Below are 16,728 nucleotides of genomic sequence, written 5' to 3'. Positions count from 1 at the left end.
GAGTGAAAGTGTGACATGATTATTGTGTCTGCTGCTACCTGTGTGAATTGTTTTTGAAACCTTGAACAGCAGGTATCTGGCACATAAACATGACTTGAAACCCTTCCCTACAGGTTAAAGAGGCATGTAATAAAGCTGCATTTAGTTGCAATCTTTCAACAGTGCAATCTTTCAACAGTGCAAACACGGACTAAGAAAATAATTCAAAAAGGTCCCTTTTAAGTTTTCCTCTGCTATGCATGTTGCATCTGTGAAACAAAAGCCACATTGGTAGGGAAACTGATATTGTTACCAGGCAGAGTTGGCAGTGACGATGGCTTAGCACTGAGAGCAGTTTTGCTTTACAGCTGCTCTTGTGTAGTGTCTCTGCTTGGTGGGCAATTTTGATTGTCAAATCACACTTAAAGCATAGCTAAGGAAGTCCCCATGTTTGCACATAATGTTAAATCATAGTTAAGTTCAGTAAGTCAACAAATATCCATGGCTTATCTCCATTAATGAACCATAGTTAATAAGCTATAGTTAAGGCACTGGGCTTGGTTTGCACATAATTCTAAACCATGGTCCATGCAAATCAGGCCACATCAATTAGAGTTTTAAGTTGTACTCTGACAAATACAACACTGGGATAGCCACATTTTAATGGTAGTTCATTTAAATATTTTGATTTTGTGCAGATTTTATAATATGCTTTAACACTTTAAATAGAATTCTGTACTGAAGAAATCTGCCCACACCAAATTGTTCGGTTTTCTGACAGCAGGCTTTTTCTCAACAGCTGCTTGTTTGTCTTTAACCACTGTTGACACTGATTTCTGTTTTCTGTTCTGAAGTACTCTCAGACTTCATGGCAGGGAGATAATTCTTGGCTGTTTTAAATGGGGGGAAATCATCCAAATTTGGAAGGCCATTCCCCACCCCCACTCCAGTTGTCTCAGAAGTAAAACATGTCCATTGTGTAGTTATGTCAACTTGCAGAATTAGTATCTGTTAAGAGAACTGGTAATCAGTCATAGCTCTTCTAGTCAAGGATGCTTGTAACTTATTAACTAGAAGTGGCTTCTGCAGTTGGGCGAAAAGAAATAGAAAGTAAGTTCAGTGTTAAACCAACATGTAAGGATGGAATAATTGTGCTTTCATCCTAGCTTCTGCTTATTTGCTCTGACATCATGCAAGTAGGTCAAAAGTTCAAGGATGACAGTGATTTGCTCTGGGTGTGATCCAGCAGTCTGTGATGCCTGGTAACCTTTTCTTGGCAGTATGGTATTCATTTGCACTGTAAGCTGCAGGACAATGGACAAACAGAGGACCCAATTTATAGTTGCCAATTTACATGCCATGATTTAAGTTTTCTTTTATCTTTTTTGTTAATGCATGTGAGGACAGCATGCGTAACCTTTCCCTATTGCAATGTCTTCATGAACATAGAACATAGGTTCATATAATAATGAGTTTGTGGATGCCAGATCCTCCCCTAAATTCCTGGGTCTAGTGGTTCTTGGTGTTTAATCAATGCTTAGAGTGTTAATATGGGTTGCCAGGTGTTGAATTTAGCAGTGTCAAAATACAGGTCAAACCAGTTTTTCCCGTGCTCAGGAAATCACCTGGGAGAAGAGCCATAACGGAGAACAAAAGAAAGGTAATGGGCAACCAAACAAAGCAGATATGCTGTGCTGGACAGCAGATGGGTGTGAGTCCCCACTTCCATTGAGAGATAGTTAGCAGGAAAAAAGCAGAGTTGTATTTGGATTGCAGTTGGTTGGGATATGGGCTAGAGAGAGAGAAGTGTCAGGCTGTTAAATGCAGCAAGCTGAGCAGAGGGTCAGAGAGACTTCATTTCTTTCTGGATCCAAGGCTGCAGCAATGAGAGAAACAGGACCCTGTTGGAGTGTAATGCTTTGCACCCTTCCATCATCATAGGCTCAGGTTGTATATGTGTGTGATTATCATAAAGACACCACAGTCTCTGCTGTGCCTCAGTTCCAAAGGAAACAAGAACCCTGGGTAAGCAACTGGACCCCTGGAATCTCACACCACTCAGAGACTGGAATGGTGTGCAACAACATGTCAGATACTGCTGGCTTGCCACCACAATGCAATCTTTTTTATGTTTTCTGGTAGCATTTTATCAGTAACCTATGAAGAAACAGATTAGGGAACTATATAATGCCCCAACGAGGAATCAAAAAGAAGTATTTAATATATAGTAAATGTATGTAAAGATATCCTTTGCTTCTAAAGCTGCCTGTAACATTGGCACTGAAGCAGCGTGGTTTTAGCTTGTTTTAAACAGCTATTTATGTTGAGTGCCAACATTAATTGCTCTGATTCTGCCCCCAGCTTAACAGTGCAAAGTTCAGACTTGTTCAAAGGAAACCCAATTGCTGCAGATCCTTTAAGATCCAGGTATCCTTTAAGCTTAATTGTTACCATCTTCACTTTACATGCATATTCTAAAACCTGGTTTGTTTGTTTGTTTGTTAGTTTGTTTATTAGATTTTTTACCCACTCCTTCACCATGGTATACAATAATAGAAACAATTACAATTCTAAAACACATAAAACCATTCCAAGTGGAACAGAAACATTTGCCTTTTTCATTTTAGTTTAGTTATGCCTCGTATCTCAGGTCATGCTTTATTCCTTTCCCTGGAGCCTGAGTGATTCCAGCATTCAGTGCAATGGAAACTGCTCTGGTTTTGTGGGCTTCTGGTGAGTCTCACTGAGGTAGTGGTGGGAGATGATGCATATGTTTTGGCTTTTACATTTTTTTATTTTTATTGCACTGAAGTTGTTGCTCACCCTTTGATTAATAAATAGTGCTTGTAACAGAGCTGTCGTTAGGACCTCGGGTTAAGAACTTAATTCGTTCCGGAGGTCCGTTCTTAACCTGAAACTGTTCTTAACCTGAAGCACCACTTTCACTAATGGGGCCTCCTGCTGCCGCCGTGCCGCTGGAGCACAATTTCTGTTCTCATCCTGAAGCAAAGTTCTTAACCCAAGGTACTATTTCCGGGTTAGAGGAGTCTGTAACCTGAAGTGTATGTAACCTGAAGCATATGTAACCCAAGGTACCACTGTATAGATATAGAGATATAGATAGACAGATATAATCACAAAGGCTGGTGATGAAGCAGAGTATAGCTACTATGAAACATGACTCCCCTCCCTCTCCCATTTCCTTTTTTTAAAATGGAGAATTCCTAAATCTCTGGCAAATCTGCTGGTAGATGATAAAACAACAAAATCTTGGACGACATCTCCTCCCTCCCTCTCCCGCAGCAATCAGAAGTAAAACTATGCCCAGTGTGTGTAGTTCTGTTACATAAGAAATAAACAAGAAACCCGGCAGCATTTACTTGCATGCTTTAGATTTCAGACTTTGCCACAAGCTCTGGGCGCTTTGTTAGGCAAGAAACAGAGGTTTGTTCAGATGCAAGTCTAGGCTGCTGGCACAGTAAATAACAGATGAACAGCAATAAATGAGACATCGTGCCTTGAAGCCCCAAAATATGTGAACACTCAGTAGTACTGTTATATAAATGCTACAAAAACGATCTGAAAGAGCAAAGCTGTTCTCTCAGAGTATGATTTGGTTTCTTGGTGCTTTTTGCATTAAAAAGCCATTATTGGGGAGGAACAGCAGGGGAGGGCTTTTCTCTTCATAGCCAGCTGTAGACTTCCCAGAAGAACCAGACCGCCCAAAGTTGAATCAAGGATGTTGGACTACATACACTCTGATCCAGCAGGAGTTGTTACATATATTTGTGTTGCTGAGATGCAGATTTTATTATCCACTTGCTCATTAATCAGTTGATAGGTTTAACAGGTAGCCCAAATCTAGCTATATTTATTCCAACGTAGGTCCTACAGATTCCAACCAAATGTGTTCGCAAATATGCATCGTTAGAATTGCAACCTTAAATTTTGTGTTGGATGTTTTAACTTCACTTTTCTCTGCAGTGGTGTTACTCACTTTGGTTCTTTAAAAAACCTGTGCAGCACATAGGCCAGCTGATAAGAGGGGGAGCATAGCCAAAATTTTAATTTGATTATAGCCTGACTCACCAGGTAATCCACTTTATGCGGTGCATAAAGTTCTCCAGCTGCACCTGCACAGCTGAGAAAAGTTCACGTTTCAGTGGAGAAATTGCAACAGCACTTTGAACTTTGATTCCATTCCTTTGAAAGATAACTGCAAGTCAAAACAACTGCTGAAATGATTAAACGGTATCTGCTAGCAACAATCAGTTCTTCACAATAGGCAATAACAGATGAAAACCTGAATAAGGCCTTAGCAAATTTAAACAGCTATCAAAGAGTGCAAATAGTATTAACGTCTGTACTTTGAACACTCCCCGCTTTTCTTCCCCCTTGCTTCTCTCTTGCTTGGGTGGAGCAGCAAAACTGGCAGCAATTCTTATATATCTCATAGATAGCTTAGTCTTCCAGAAACTGCAATAGTGTATAGGGTGGGAGTCAACATGCACCTCCTAATGCAGGTCCACTTCATGGGATGGCCCTGTTTTTTCATGCATTTCAGAAACTAGATGTCGGGGAGTGATGCCACTTGCAGCAGTAAAATCTGAATCCACTCCTCTGAAGGGAGGTGAACAATTTTCACAGCTATTTTTCAGTGTTTGCAATGAATACCTAGGTGCTAGAGAGGGCCACACACAGTGTAAGGAATACATAGTGTTTTCCAAGTGAAATTTACTGTCCATCAGTGGCTGCTAGCCATGATGACCAAGTCACAGCTGGGGAGGGTCCTGCTTGCATAGGCATCTGGTTGGTTACTGTGAGAACAGAATGGGGGACTAGATGAGCCTTTGACCTGATCCAACAGGGCCCTTCTTACAATCGGATTGTAGCCTCCATTTCTAAGGGTCATGCTGTACGTAACTACTGTTTGGAAGTCAGCATTTTATGAATATAGATATGATCTGCCAGGACATTATGTGAACTTTCCCCAGTTTCCTGCTCTATTTACCTGGCTCCCATTATGCCTTTGGGCTAATTCACAGTTTCCCTATAAGAAATAAGCCAAAGCTCTTTTAAATTGTCTTCAGATGGAGTTAGCTAAATTTATGCTCAATTAATTTTATACTGCATCGCTCTGCCAATGAAGCAGAAGAGGGTGTGGGGTTCTAATCTCAAGAGTCTCATGCTCTTGCTATGAATCTTCTGAAAGGAAGTAAGTTATACACTATCTTCCTAACATATCAGCTAGGCTGGGGCAATGATTAAATTAGAAATAACATTTTGCTCCTTATATGTTTTTCATGAGTAAGGAGACCCACATATTCAGATGTTTATGTCCCTGTCATTTTGGCAACATTACAAGTAAAGTGTATGATAACGCTTTGCAGGGAGATGGGTGATAAGATTGGATGTTGACAGAGTTATAAGTTGGTGATCCAGTTAGATCTCCAAACAAAGTAACTAGTCTTCATACCATATAAGACTTCCCATTGTTCTCATTTCAAGAGATGATGCCAGATGACTGATTTATAGGGTGTGAGGGGTTCAGTTTAGTAAATGTGAAGTAGACTTCCAAACCTAATGCATATGTTTCTCTGCCAAGAAGATGGTACAAACTTTGCAGGGGACCATGACATGGGCCATGATGAAGAGATCATCAAGATTTGGGGGAAATTGAGTTTAGCAAACAGCCACTTGTGGCTGAAGCAGATAGACCGGAAATGCTTCTCAAAACATTGCATCTTTGCCGCCTGAGGCAAAATGGGAAAGTAGCTGTAGCCTAACTTACCGGGGATCACATGGTGGTAGGTTCCAGCAAGATCTCTTGAGATTTCTTGAAAACCCTCACAAGTTCTCACCAGAAGCCACTTCTCCTCACTTCTCCAACAGTGATGCCCCTTGGATTCTGCCTCCTAAGCCAGCTGCCTCAGTCCACCTCATGGGTGGGCCAGCCCTGGGATCTGTAGCCCAGCTTCATCTGGGTGGGCCACAAGTTCTCCACCCCTACTAATGAGCCTGATAAAGTAATCCCTGCTGATATGGGAATTGGTATATGCAGCTACTTATCATCTCAGAGTATCTCTGGCTTTTGCATATATATATATGATTAATGACCTACTCTTCCTTCAGTGCAAGTGCACATGAATGTTGATGCTGACTCATATCCTGGACTCTTTCACCCCTAAGCCCTTCGAATTTTGCTTTTCTATTAAGGTCAGTTAAATGAAAGTGTAAAATTCCCCACAGGTTGCAAACCTCTAGGGTGTTGCCTGCCAGCTTGAGACAATGCAATTCACCTGTTTGTTTTTCTCTCACCCCCGAAGGTCACTGAGCATTCCCAGAAAAGTCAAGTATCAAACGGAATCTCAAATAATGTTACTAGGTGGGAAGTAAGAGGGAAGCAGAGAGTGATTTAACAGCCATCCTAAGTCAATTTCCTAGAGTCCCTGAGAGACTGCTGTGTCAAGTGCCTGAGGCTGCTTATAAGAGTTGCTTGTTTGGCTGTTTGCTCCTGACACTGGTCATGTGCCAGTAGGTTTCAAGCAGCTGGGGAGGCAGAGGCCAAGTGAACATTCATAACATTACCATTTATGTCTGAGATGGGAAATTGGGATGGGCAGTAACCAAAGGCCTGAGTGCTCATGATTTGGATACACTCTGAGGAAGTCCTAATTCCTAGGAATGTATTTGTTACGCACACATTTGCACATACGCATCTGGCCTCCTATTCAGTGCTTGGAAAGGAGTTGACACCTTAAGTGAAGGTTAAGAAAAGTGGTGAAGCTTATCTCCCAAGTTGCATGTGATCTGGTCATTTGCCCCTTTTTTGCAGCTTCTTTTCGCTCTGCACCAAAGTTCTTTGCTTCAGCCTCTTTCCACCCTTTCTCTAGCGTCAAAATGCTGTGTTTATAAAATTTCTGGTTACAAACGTATCTGGGTAAAACAGAAAGAAGAGGAAAATCCCCTTTCTTGGGTGTGAAGAAGTTTCTGTCTCCAGACTGCTGGTTTGTGTTGCTGTTTTTATGTAGACCCATGTGATTATGTTTTATCCAACCTCTGGGTCCCCTTTCTTGTTTGTTGCCTTGATCTGTCATCCTTCTCTCCAAAGGGCTAGTGATGAAATCAAAGGCAGGACTGCAGGGAGAGCAGCTGGAGGGCTTATTGTCTCCTACTATTTTGCTCTGTTGCTGCTGGCTTCTGTTAAAATAAAAAACCTCTGAAAGAGGAACAGTGATATGAAGTTTCATCCGATTATAAATTCAAACCCCATGCTCCTGGGCTGTTTTGTTGTGATTGGCTAAATCGTTGGTATTTTGTGTGTTCCTGTGATTAGATAACAGATCCACAGACATTCCACTATCTTGAAAGAAATTACATAAGGGGCTTGGAAGCAGGCATTAAATGCATATTCTCGTTTCTAAAATTTGAGTGTTTCATCAAATAAGGAAAATAATAGTACAACAGGGTCACATAGGACAAATACATATAACATGGATAATGATATATAAAAAGATACATATAAAAAAGCAAACATTAAAAACAAGTGACATTTTACTAAAAATTACTGGTGTTATTTTCTTTTTTATCAACAACTATACTTACTGAAATAACATGCAAAAATTGCATTCCTGGGTAGGCTTGCTGAAACAAATTTATTTTTAGCAGATGCCAAAAAATGCAGTAAAAGTTCCTGCCTAATATTTATGGCAGGGAATTCCAAGTGTTGGGTGCTTCCATATTAAAGGATAGATTTCTTGCAGCTGCAGAACAAACCTTTTGTGACACTAGAGAGGCAGTGTGTTCCTGGTTAGTTAGCACTGACCACACAACCAGAAATCATTGCCATTTCTCTAACTCAGCTACTTTTGGCATCATCACACTGACTGTCTGGTCCCTAATTGGCTAGGACCACTAAAGTGGATATCAGAGCAGAGAAATGGTACTGAATTATTTGCAGTCCAGGAGAAAAAATAGCTGTGAACAATGCTAGGGAACCTCCACCCATAAAAATAAGCAGGTTTGGGGCAATATTTTGAACCCCTCAAAGGCTCATTTGCCCTGAAAATATTTCTAGGCTAACATTTCAACACATCCCTATCTGAAAACTGTATAGCCTTTATATTGCAAGGTGTTCAGTCTAGCTCTTTACTAGAGCTTAATTTTGTCACTGCCTGTGTTGCTATTCCTGCTTGTGTTGACTTGTAAACAGCCTTGTGCCAAGGTGTATAAGTATAAGCATCATCTGATGAAACCTTTTGCAGCAAAACAAGTTTTATATGACCATAATCTTCTGCTTTATCTGAACAGATAAGAATTGTGACTGCGCTAGCATACCTTCCGATAATATTGTGCAGTTGTAAAAAAACACCAAGCTGTTTTATAAGGCTTTAGCTGGACTTGGGAGCTGCCATTTTGTCAGGGAATCAGGTGATTCCTTCGCAGTGTCGAAATTTTTCAGGCGTGCTTCTAGCCTTTATGATAGAAGAGAAGCTGAGGAATCTGGAAGCATCTCTTTGAAGCCTCAGGAGCAGCTGAAAAACTGGGCAGTGCTTCTATTATGCACATGTTGGTGCTTCAGCTCTGCTTTCAGCTCTGCCCTTTAGGCTCTTTATTCTGAAATTTTTAAAGCAACCTTTCACAGCCAAATTTAAGAAAATCTGAAACACGATGCTTGCTAGTTAAATTGTTTGAATGACCCAAATATTATTTACTTCAGTGTGTTGTGGAATGTCTTCAGCTCAGAGTTGTTACTTTCTTTTTATACCATGCAACAATATTCACTTCTTTCCGGCCTCGTGATTCCTTTATTTTTAATCTCAGTTGTGTAAGTTGTGTCTGCTTCAAGGTTGTACATGTATCCTAAGGCATTATAAGCAACAATTAACATAGCTGAGATGAGATTGTAATTTTGGAAGAGATCCCTGTTGGTTCTGTGCTCTTAGAACTATAATTTATTTGTTTAAAACTTAACTCCTGTTTCCTTAAAGGCTTAGGGTGGATAACAGCAATTTTAAAGTTTGAGGAACTCGAATTGCAGGAGCCATGTGACTAAGCTTTGTGGGTAGGTTACCATGTGCCTTTAAACGTGAGTTGTGTGTATGGCTTCTAGCTATATGCTGGCAAGCATAGCAGTTTTGCTTCATGTTCCTCTAGTCTAGTACCTTATTACTTAAAGGATGGAGCAGGTGGGGCTCATCATCTATGAGAAGGAAAACTCTGATCCTAAACCTCTGTTGCCTTGAGAGATATCTTTGGGAGAAGAACATGCCAAGGAGCCTACACCAATCCAGAAAGGAGTCCCTAAGACAGTTGGATGGCACCTCGTACACCTCATTCCAGCAACTCCTGCAGCCAAGCTGATACCAGACCTATTGCTCTCGGGGAGTTCATGTCAGTGCTGCTAACACAGTGGTTTGTCTTCTTCTCTGGAGGCACACTCTTGAGATCAATGAATGGCAACCACCACTACAACAACAATAGGAGTTGGCACAAAATATGGCCCATGTACTGAATTATGCTGAAGAGAATCGGAAGAAATTATGAAATAAAAGCAGGTTTCCAATTATTTAGGAAAAATCCCACACACATGCATGCATGCAATGTATGCAAAAAAAAATGACCTTAACAGAAAGAAGACTTGCAAGTTTCCATTTTTAAATAAAAATTGAATGCCTTTAGGATAAAACTCTAGATACCCTGATAATAACTAAGCCCTCTCAAAAAGACAAACAAACAGGACAATGCCTGCTCTGTGTTCCAGAAGTGTCCTGAATTTTTATGGCTCGATTGTGTATTTTGAAATGGACTCCATATTGCTTCAGTTCCATGTTGAGATTTATTATAGCCAAAAGACATGAGGAAAAGAATGAAAGCCGTGCCAAGCAAGGCCATAGCTCATCCTAGGTAAAAGCATGCCAATGGGGACAAGAGGGAGGTGCAACTTTGGCAGAAGAACAGCTGTGAGCGCGAACTTGTGAAATGTTGACACAGCAATGAGAAGAGTTGGCCCCGTAGCTTCTCAGGATATGAACTGCATTGATATGCTCTTCCTCTCCATCTGCTGATTTATGCCTCCCGCCTCTTTACCCTGAAACACAAGCACTTGAAGATTGTGTCTGCTATTTCATATATGAGGAATGGGAGAAAGCCAATTTGGAAGAGGTTGTTAACAGCAACATATCCAAAATTCTGTGAGCCCAGAAGTTTCAAGTGCCCTGTTGTAAGATAGAAACTTCCCAGTGTAGTCATCTGTATGTGAGAGGAAGAAGAAACCATTATGCATGTGTTGCTTCACTGACTCTTTGAATTGCAGACAAGGGTATAGATTGAAATGCGTAATTGAACAGAGATTGTGGTTAATGAAGTTATCTGCATAAGATTTAGCATATTGAGCTGTTTCAGACATTGTCATAAACCATTGTTTTACATGACAGAATTGAGCCACATTGGCCCTTATGCTTGTCCCCTCCCCTCTCTCCCTCTGGCACAGTCATATGAATATTTCATTTCTGTTTTTTATTATGATTATTAAGCACAGCTGGTTGTTTTGACCAGCCCAACAAACCATGCTTAATCTTAACTCTGGTTTTCTGTGCAACAAGCCAAATTTAAGCCATGGTTAAGAAGCTGCCTTAAGGTTAGCCACAATTTAGGGTTTGGGTGTTCACTAAACTGAGGTCAATCAAAAAATGGAAGTGAAAGCTTCCAATCTTCCCTTTGCAACCCTGTCTGAGGAGAGGGGTAGTGGATGAGACCACGGTTTATTATGTAACAATAAATCATGGTTTATCATGACATCCAGGATGGCCCAACAGCATAAGGCATAGTGGCATTCAGAGTCTTTGATTTTACTGTGGGAGTCTGAGGTCATGAAATATCACTTGGCCTTAAGAGAGGAGTGACTGGGAGAGATAATGGAATTGCTACACCTCTTCCTAAAAGGGCTCTGGGCAGTTCAATCAGACCACTCAATTCTGTGGAGCCTGTGCTGTGCTGCATGTTTTTCTGATAACTTAAATCATGCCCATGCAAACCAATTTTGTTCTGGCATTTTAGAGACCACATAGTGAAAATCGCCAAAGTCATGCCACAAATGGCTTGCCTCATTAGACCATGCTCCCTGTGGTTGCGTTCCACTAGTTACTTTTCTGAGTGTGGCATTAACTGATTGTGGAAGTAGCCTCTTAGCTGGGTCAGCAGTTTCATTCTGATCTTAACTTTGTTTATATCTTCTCTTTCTTCGTCTTCTTGTGTTATAAATACAACGTATGTGCTCATTTTGCTATTGGGTCCTTACCTGCTGGGCAAAAGGCTACATACAGTTGTCAGGTATATGCATGACATGGGGCAGGTTTTGACATAATTTCATGCATGTGAAGTTCAGTATATTCTCCATTTCTGAAGGCTACCGTTGTTTCTGAGGTATACACTAAATACATGCACTCAGTTTTGCTCTTTTTATCCGTAGGTTGACAGTGATTTCTCTGGAATTCAGCAAAAGCAAGGGTGTTTCTTCACTTATGGGGAAGTGTGAGAGTCCTAGTGATGTCAGAGACAGTTTGTACTGTGAGACACTAGGTGTTATGTGAATATGCAAATGCTGAGGTTGGCCATACAATCCCCACCTTAATATTACTGTAAATCATCCCTTTAAAGCCCCAGGCTCCTGACATCTTTCTCCCTCATCCCTGAAAGGAAAATCTGAAGGGATTGCAAAATTCCTCTTCAATTCCCTTAAGTAGTTTTGGTTTTAAAGTTTTGTTTTAAGAAAAACAAAATTATTGGTTCGTTGGCTCCAATCAATGCATATCTCTTGCTGGGATCAATATATGCAATCTACAATGGACCAATAAAAAAGGTTGGAAGTGCAGTGTGTCCCAAAGTAATGCCTACAGAAAGTCGAGGCCACCCTTGTTAAAAACTGCTGTACTTGGAGAAATGTTTAAAACACTGAAATGCTTAAGTCGCAGGAATGGGCTCGCTTGTCACAAAATGCCCAAAATAAATATTTAGTGTTCAAACTGGGACAGCAAGTCTGAAAGTTTCTTTGCACTCAGTTCCCTTTCTCAGTTAGCCTTGATAGCATGAAATTCATTTAGGAAATGAGGCAAAGAAAAATAAACTGAAAAGCCTGGTTTCATGGAGGCTTGCCTGAGCACAGCAAGTGTACAAGCACTCCACTGTGCTTGTACTGTTTTCATTTGAACAGCTTTGCCAAAAGACTCCATTCACCATGCTTACGCTCTGGCCTTGATAAGACCCAAAACAACATTGCGTGTTCTTTAAAGCAACACCAAGAAATCATTCTCAAATTCAGTTTATCGCTTACTGCATTTGAAAACTGGACTATAGACTATCCCAAGTGTTTTTATGACTGCAGAATCTAATACAAAAGATAGCTCTACAGCTTTGAATAGTTACTCTTTTAATTTCAATTACTTCCAAAATCTACAGCTATTATAGGGTTTTGAAAAATATTATAAGGTGGGAGGTACTAGATTTTCTTGCCAATCTTAAAATTATCACTGATAAATTGATAAAATAGAACATGTGTGAATGGGGTAAAATATATTTCGAAGATTTTCGTAATGGAAAAAATATTTTTGTAATGGAAGAATGACTTGTCTTGTTTAACTCTCTGGGTGCATTTTGAGTGACCGCTGTCATTTTTTCTATAGGTGGTATCAGAAGCTGCTGGACAAGGGGTTTCTATTGATGCCAACGACACCTTCAACTACTGGAACTGGCCTAATGCTGTCATCTTTGCTGCTACTGTGATTACAACCATTGGTGAGTATTGGCTTGCTCTTGCTTTCTGAATATTCTCCTTCTTAAAGCTCTGGTGAATAAAGAATGCATAAGTTCCCCATGACATTGTTGCAAAGAAGGTGGTAAAATGTGGGTTGAGGGAGGTAACTGTTAGGTGGATTTGTAGCTGGTTGACTGACCAAACCCAAATAGTGCTCACTAATAGTGCTCTACATCATCCTGGAAAAAATAGACAATTTGGGTGACTGAAGGTTCTGTTCTGACCCTACTGGTGTTCAATATCTTTATAAATGACTTGCAGATGACAGCAAACTGGGAGGGGTAACCAATGGTGCAGAAGACAGAATAGGCATTCAAGAGGACCTTAACCAATTGGAGAACTGGGCCTGAACTAACAAAATGAATTTCAGTAGGGACAAATGTCAGGTTCTTCCCTTAGGCAGGAATAACCAGCTGCACAAATATAAGATGGGGAACACGTGGATTGCCAGCAGTACATGTGAAAAGGAACAAGGGTTCTTAGTAGACCACAAGCTTAACATGAGTCAACAGTGTGATGCAGCAGCAAAAAGAAGAAGCTATTGCTATTCTAGGCTGCGTCAGTGGAAGTATAAGTGCCACAATCACAGTCCTAGTCCTGCTCTATTCTGCCATAGTTAGATCACACCTAAAGTATTGTGTCGAGTTCTGGGTACCACAATTTTGGGTCACAAAAGTGACTCAAAGTGACTAAAATGAGTTGCCACAATCAAACCAATAAAAAGCTTTATGTATTATTTGTGCCTCATTCCCAAGCTAGAGAGAGAATGAGAGAAAACAGTGTTAAAGGGTTTATTTATGCTGCTTTTTGTTTTGCAAAATTATTCATGTTGTTAAAAAAAATCTTGTAAGATGTAGGAAAACATCAGAGCCACAGTCTGTTTGTTTGTCTTGAGAAAGAACATGCTTAGTGTTAGAAAACATACTGACCAGAGTAGGTGGGCAAGGGGAGGTAGAAACCTTACTGCATAACCAAATAAAGCACTATGGTCTACTTGTTACCATTATTTAAAATAATTTGAAGGAAACTTGACATTCTTTCCTCCTCCCCCTGCCCAGAAAAACTTTGTATAAACAGTTCAAGAAAGCAGAAACTGGTTTAAACTTGAATATTCTTATTGACTTACAACACATGGGCTCTGCTCTCCCTAGGTCCTTGTTTAGTGTATTTTCAGCCACGAGGACTGAAAGCATAAGAGAGTTGTTTTTGTCTTTCTCTCTTTCAGTGGCAGGTGGCTGAGCAATTTGGTACATGCCATATAGTATTTAATAAAGCTTGGGTGCCAGTTTTTGTGCCAGTTTTCATGGCATATGTAACCTGTCTGAATCCTTAAACAAAATATCTTCTGATCCCATCTTCATAACCATGTAGAACAGCACAGAACAGAGGTGTTTGCACAGAGCAACAGCTAAGTGAGGTGGTTCCTCCACCAGCATTGCAGATCAATCATGAGATGACAGCCTGGCAAATACAATGTCTTGTTCAGTATTCAGCTGCATGGTTTCTGACTGGCTTCTGAAATTTCACTGTCTATCCACTCATTTTCAAATGTCTTTATTAAGGGCCGAAAACTTTACTTGTTTTAAACCGGAAAGCAAAGAATCTTAGGACTCAGAATTCTGAGGCCAGCTTCTGCATATGCAATGTGTAATCGCAGAATCTTTAGCCTAGTTCATATCCTATTACTGTTTGCAGTGAGTGCCCATGTGTGTCCGATATGTATATGCAGGCTATGATAATACTGACTGGTAACTTACTAAATGATCATATGTTACACAGTAGAGGCAAGTAAAAATCTTGCAGGATCTTGCAGGATGTCAGACCAAAACTGTCATGTGTAAGCAAGCTCAAAAACTTTCACAGAGAAGAAATTATTATTGTTTGGTGCTTGAAAATGGCATAGGTAAATTTTAATAAAATGCTCTTTTTCAGGATATGGAAATGTTGCTCCGAAGACTGCAGCTGGACGACTTTTCTGTATATTTTATGGACTCTTTGGTGTTCCTCTCTGCTTAACATGGATCAGTGCTTTGGGGAAGTTTTTTGGAGGACGTGCCAAGAGGCTGGGCCAGTTCCTGACAAAGAGAGGAGTAAGCCTGGTACGGAATGAATTTCTGATTATCTTACTGCCGGCACAGGATGCATGGAACTCTGAAGACCTTTAAAATCAATCTATGAGACAGATGATGCAGAAAACATTTCCTTTATTTTGAAGTAACTCAAATGCAATGGATCACCTTTCCTTACTGATAACAATATTGATGCACGCCAGAACTGCTTGCAGTATAAATTAGTACTGGACAGAATTAAAACCAAGGCAGCTAAGCAGCTTGAAATTTTAGTACAAATTCCTATGCATGAGCTACACAAAAAATAAAAGGGCTATGTATAGGGAAATTACCCATAATTCACATATCAGCATATCAAAAACAATTTTAGATGATTGGGAATGTGAATTTTCCCCCTTGGTAGCTATTCCCAGCCTTCCATTCTGCCCCAACTTCCCCTCTTTCCTCTGTTCCCTACTTTCTAAGACTGTCCATACATTGCAGCTAGAATACATTGCTCAGATATGCAGCTAGAATGCATTGCCCAGATTCTTCACGTAAGTTCTAAATAAGGGCCAATAAAAAAGAGTGCAGAACCAGAACTGTCATTGGCTTCCTGCTGTTGCTTAGCAAAGAATCCGAATGAGTGGCATATGCTTCAGAATGTAAAAGGTTGGAACCCTGTCCAGATCTGTTAAAATAATATTTCCCTGCCCTTTGTACCATCATGTCTCACAGTATTTCTGTACTCTTCTGTTTCCCTCTAAATTCCCTGTTTTGAGGGGCTCAGGCTTATCTTAGTTGAAAAAATACATTATGTTCTTGTAGGATTGAGCAATCCCATCTTTCTGCTAGATGGGGTTTCTTTTGGTTTGTTTGTTTCCCTCTTTCTTGGGTGCTGGGTGAATCTTCATTGGCTAGAAAGAACTTGCTAATGGTTTAAACTTCATCACATTGTGTCATATAGTTTTATTACAACACAGGTTTTGCACTGTGTATTTGCCATGTCTTTTTTTTTGCTCTGCTCAGGTATTCATGTAAAAGAACCTCCATCTCAAAAAATCTACAAGTTAGAAACTTGAGAAAGAAAGGTAGTTACTAAGAGGTTTCTCTCATTTAACTGTTAAACTGTGGGGCAGGTTCCACACAAATGCTTCGCAAAGCGAAAATGCTATGGGAAAATCCATGGTGTGATGGTTTTATGCCAAGATGCTTCTTGTCTTACCAGCAAGAAAACATGTCCGGAAATAACCAAAAATTCAAATGAACCTGCATTTTACTCATTTACTTCCTATATTTACTTCCTTCAGTTTGGCTGCAGTTGCTACATTCTTGCCACAGGATAGACAGTTATTGTGGTTTTGTTTGTTTCGTTAATGCAAAATGCACAAGAAGAGAACAAAATGATTGATCTTTATCTCTCCTCCCCCCCCCCTTTTCATTTATTGCAGAGAAAAGCACAAATTACATGCACTGCTATTTTCATCCTTTGGGGAGTCTTGATCCACCTGGTTCTTCCTCCCTTTGTCTTTATGGTGACTGAAGGCTGGGATTATATTGAAGGACTCTACTTCTCGTTCATCACTATTACCACCATAGGATTTGGAGACTACGTTGCTGGTCAGTAACAATTCATGACACCCTGGCAGCTAATTAACATTAATACTTTGCAAGTTTGCAGCACTTCTTAACACACCGCCAATCACAAAGTCAATGTGCGGAGATGCAAGAGTGATTTCCTATATAAGTGACTCATCTCCACTTTTTATTGGCATTGGAATTGTCAGTTCTGCAAAGAAGAAAAATCACGCGGGCTGTCATGTGGGTGGTTGTTGGTGCATGCACAACTGACATAAACAATCAGATTACATTGGAAGGGCAAATTATTAA

The 16,728-nt window shown here is 40.3% G+C and overlaps 1 protein-coding gene across 2 annotated transcripts in view; it reads left to right on the top strand.

Annotated features, from left to right (window-relative positions):
• The window catches only part of KCNK5 (potassium two pore domain channel subfamily K member 5), a 45,736-nt gene that overhangs the window by 22,293 nt on the left and 6,715 nt on the right, over positions 1-16,728 (top strand). For both annotated transcript variants that reach the window (XM_083732567.1, XM_083732568.1), the window contains 3 exons: positions 12,660-12,771; positions 14,723-14,889; positions 16,290-16,458. In XM_083732567.1, coding sequence (XP_083588693.1) covers positions 12,660-12,771; positions 14,723-14,889; positions 16,290-16,458 — 448 coding nt within the window. The remainder of the gene's footprint in view (positions 1-12,659; positions 12,772-14,722; positions 14,890-16,289; positions 16,459-16,728) is intronic.

This window comes from Podarcis gaigeae (genome assembly GCF_964106915.1).
Source record: "Podarcis gaigeae genome assembly, chromosome: 3".
NCBI lineage: Eukaryota > Metazoa > Chordata > Lepidosauria > Squamata > Lacertidae > Podarcis > Podarcis gaigeae.
Note: the sequence above shows the minus strand (reverse complement) of the source record. Positions and strands in the feature narration are given on the sequence as shown.